The sequence below is a fragment of the Sabethes cyaneus genome, chromosome 2 (genome assembly GCF_943734655.1).
Source record: "Sabethes cyaneus chromosome 2, idSabCyanKW18_F2, whole genome shotgun sequence".
In the NCBI taxonomy this organism is placed as follows: Eukaryota; Metazoa; Arthropoda; class Insecta; order Diptera; family Culicidae; genus Sabethes; species Sabethes cyaneus.
In genome coordinates this window covers 134,000,355-134,004,849 of record NC_071354.1, presented here as the reverse complement: position 1 = coordinate 134,004,849, position 4,495 = coordinate 134,000,355, and the positions used below count along the sequence as shown (strand labels likewise).

The window sequence follows — 4,495 nt, the reverse complement described above, 5'->3', positions numbered from 1 at the left end:
CTTGAGATTACTCTATTTCATAGGAACGGGGCCTTCCCTCGAAAACCCGCGCCGAGAATCGCGGCTAACACACGCTGACAGACGAACAACGTCACGTGCAGTACCTTGCAAGCATAGATGCCAGAATCACAAATTTTTTCACACGCATAAATTTGGGACTCACCATTTATGTCAGTTCCTGTGAGTTCTGGTTCTACCAATGTGTCTGATAACTAAAGTACTTCATAAACTATGTATGTTAAAGAAAAAAATATACTAGAAAAATTACATATTGCGGAGGAAATGATAGGGTCCCAAATTTATGCGTGTGAAAAAATCTGTGAAAATGGCATCACTTGCAAGTTGCAAGTCGTAAGGGCCGGTATAGTGTCGTGGTCCTGCCAGTAAAAACCAGTTAGATTTAAACTTCTCGCTCGGTGGTAATCTGCAATAGATGTAGGAAGAGGCACAATATGTGTCGATAACCCAACCAAAGGCGTCGCTATCTTGATAAGTGGATTTTGCAGTCTCCTTTTGTCCAGCGCCTCTATGGTTCAAAGGTACAAGTACCAGCGAACCAAATGCCCTGGCGGGTGTTGTGGGTTCGAATCCGGTTATAATCTCAGATTATAGCTTGGTTCGACTCATGCACCTTCCAGCATCGGACAAAAGGTAGGAGTCAAAATGACTACTTGTCAAGCGTAGCTACCAATATCCCCCCTCCCTCCTTTCCTTTCCGCTCTTCCCCTCCTTCACCAAAAATTTTCATTTCTTTCCCCTGCCGTCCCTTCATCAATTGTAGAACCATCGTTTCAAAAATATTAATATATATGTATGACCGCATTTCAAGGTCAAGACAAAAACTTGTGATGTGTCTAAACAAATAGTAACCATATCACACAATTTTTAAGAAATTTTGGACACAACAGATTAAACCAAATTATAAAAAGATGTCATTTCAAAATATTTTCCCGAGCATAGTTAACTGTCATGCGTTTATGTACAGAATAATACATTTTGAAGGGCCTTCTAATCAGTCTATCCAATGGCAGCCGGTTAAATATGATTTGTGTATGTGATTAATCTTTTCCCAACTTTTTATTAACGCAAAGCTTCCTAGCGTTTCATCGCGCTTTCTCCTTCTTCGTTTCAATTCGTTAATTCATTATTATGTCAAAAATGCTCCACCTTGAAACACGTTCATCAGTTGTGCTACACTAGTATCAATTGTGCTCCTAGACCGAAAACATGTGCTGTATATGGTTGGTTCTCTTTACTGCACTTTTCTCTGCAGCCAAAATTCCATTCGTAAGAGGACAATCATCGGATAATCTTATCGGAAATGAACCGGGTCTTGACTATCAAAAACTATTAGCTAAATTAGAAATTTTGGATACTAAGTGCGTTCATGTGACTATATAGTATTCCTGATCATTTCAAGTTTCATGAGAATAATTTGACCGTTGCAGAATCACTCGTGTGGAAACGGCATCCAAAGAACAATTTTCCCTGCTGGAATCAAAGCTAGACAGAATTTTTAAGCAAGTTGAAACCACCGGCTGGTCGGTGCAGTTAGTGCAGAAGGACGTCGAATATGTTAGAAAGGAAATCCAACAATTCAAAAACTATACGCGTGAACAGTTCAACTCACTAAGTGGCAGTGCTACGATTATTCAATCGTTACTTTTGGAAGGTCAGCCGAAGCCGAAAGGAGAATCATATCCTGTTAAAGATGAATCACCGTTGCATGGAATAAATCCATTCGACAATAAAGCGTACGATAGTTGTGATGTGATAGAAAAAACTAGTTCCGAAATTGTGAAGTTATTACCCGAACCAGGATTTGGTACACCATTTTCGGTACTCTGTGATCAAAAATATGATAACGGAGGATGGATTGTAATTCAGAATCGCTTCAATGGTTCAGTGGATTTTTACCGTGGATGGAAAGAGTACCGCAATGGATTTGGAAATTTAAACGGAGAATTTTGGCTTGGTTTAGATAAGCTACACACTCTAACATATGCTGCTCCATATGAACTACATGTACTGTTAGATGATTTTGAAAATAGAACTGTAGTAGCAAAATACTCAAGATTTGCAGTAGGAAGTGAAAACGAGTCATATGCCTTGACAAAATTAGGTGAATACAGTGGAACCGCAGGCGATGGACTGAGCTATCATCGCGATGTAAAATTCTCTACAATGGATATGAATAATGACCTGGCGGGAAATAACGGAGCAACTGATTGGACCGGTGCATGGTGGTATCGACGGGGTCATCACAGGTAAACAAGATATTTTTCGGTTTCGATATGTATTTAATAAGTTCACAATTTATGCTACAGCAATCTGAATGGACAATATCTACGAGGAGCGGTTGATTATACTAAGTATCATGGAAAAGGCATGACATGGAACCCGTTTCGTGGATACGATTATTCTTTGAAAGGATCACGGATGATGATCAAACGAATCGTAAAATAAAAAGTTATTTTAGTTCTTTTTGGGGAGAGAAATATCAAAAAAATATGAAGGAGTAAGTTTGCTGTATCTTCAGCAAATCAATTTTAAGAGTGAACTTTTCATTGCTTCGTTTACGTATGTACTTACTTTACTTTAGTGGCAACGGTCCGTTACCGATCCTGCGCCGAACGAATTATGGTCCTCCAGTACCGTCGGTCCTGGGCTGCCGTTCTCCAATCCCCACGAACACCAGCTGAACGTGCATCGTCTTCGACAGCACACACCCACCGGGTGCGGGGTCTGCCTCGGAGTCTACGGCCTCTTCCTGGTTCTCTGCTGAAAATAGTTTTGGTTACTCTTTCGTCGGGCATTCTGGCCACGTGTCCAGCCCACCGCAGCCTGCCACATTGCACTACCTTCACCATATCAGCATATTTGTATACTTGGTACAGCTCGTGATTCATGCGTCTGCGCCACACTCCATTTTCCATTTTGCCACCAAGTATAGATCGCAGAATTTTACGCTCAAAAACCCCAAGCACTTGCCGATCAGCTTCCTTTAGCGTGCCTGATTCGTGCCCGTAAAGGGCCACCGGGAGGATTAGTGTTCTGTAGAGCGCCAGTTTTGTGCGAATTTGCAAACTAAGGGAATTCAGGTGGCTACGTAATCCGTAGAAAGCCCGAATCGCGGCTGCAACTCGTCGTTTCACTTCGCGGCTTACATCGTTGTCACATGTCACGAGTGTACCAAGGTATATAAATTCCTCCACTACTTCATATCGTTCCCCATCTAACTCCACCTCGACACCAACACCACTTGAGCTCCCACGTTCCCTACCATGTACTTCGTTTTGGCGGTATTAATGGTAAGTCCCAATCTCGCAGCTTCCCTTTTAAAGGGCCTGAAGGCCTCTTCCACTGCTCTACGGTCGATTCCGATGATATCGACGTCATCCGCAAAACCAAGAAGCATGTGAGATTTCGTGATGATAGTTCCATTCCTTTCCACGTTTGCCCTTCGTAATGCACCTTCCAAGGCAATGTTGAATAGCAGGTTAGAGAGTGCATCCCCTTGCTTCAGTCCATCCAACGTCACGAAAGCAGCTGAGTTCTCACCCGCTATTTTAACGCATGATTTGGATCCGTCCAGCGTCGCACGAATCAGCGTAACTAGTTTCGTCGGAAAACCATGTTCTACTGTTTTACCTGACTCACTGCGAATATGCGTATTATTGAAATAAAACGTAACCATACGTTTTATTCGTTTATAATGCATATGCAGTTAATATCGATAACAAACGATTTTTTCTAAGTTGTGCTTTTTTTATTACATTTAATTTGTAAAAAGTTGCATAAATAACAATTCAGTTTCACAATACAATTCTTGCGTACTACTGGCACATGAAATATAACGTTTAAGTACGTTATTTTTAGTTATCAAAATTAACGATATTTTCGATACAAGGGCCATATTTTTCGAAACCTTTCGAACCAACACGATCCCGCGAATACAATGCATATTCGCAGTGAGTCAGGTAACACAGTAGCATTATCTGCCACAGCTCATTTTGTTTAACTGAATCGTATGCCGCTTTAAAGTCCACAAACAGATGGTGTGTCTGCAAGTTGTACTCCCGGAACTTGTCCAGCAACTGGCGCAGGGTAAACATCTGATCCGTCGTGGAGCGACCCTCACGAAAACCAGCTTGGTACTCGCCGACGAAGGACTCCGCTAACGGTCTCAGGCTGCAGAACAGGATACAGGAAAGCACCTTGTAGGCAGAATTGAGCAATGTAATTCCTCGATAGTTTTTACACTCCATTCAATGCCCCTTTTTGAAAATTGGGCAAATGAGGCCATCCAACCACTCCTCCGGCAAACAAATGAAATGAAATGAAATGAATCAAATGAAGAACAAATTTCTTCCTCCCAGATCCTGACAATGATCCGGTGGATTGCTTCGTACAGCCGCTCGCTCCCCGCTTTTAGAAGTTCAGCCGGGATACCGTCCTTCCCAGCAGCCTTACCGTTTTTCAGCTCACTGATTGC

General features: G+C 42.1%; 1 protein-coding gene across 1 annotated transcript; it reads left to right on the top strand.

Annotated features, from left to right (window-relative positions):
* The first annotated feature begins 1,227 nt into the window (after nucleotides 1-1,227).
* Nucleotides 1,228-2,466, top strand: LOC128736025 (microfibril-associated glycoprotein 4-like). The gene is made up of 3 exons (XM_053830511.1): nucleotides 1,228-1,379; nucleotides 1,449-2,267; nucleotides 2,328-2,466. The coding sequence occupies exons 1-3, from the start codon at nucleotides 1,228-1,230 to the stop codon at nucleotides 2,464-2,466; spliced, it is 1,110 nt and encodes a 369-aa protein (XP_053686486.1).
* Nucleotides 2,467-4,495: the final 2,029 nt, after the last annotated feature.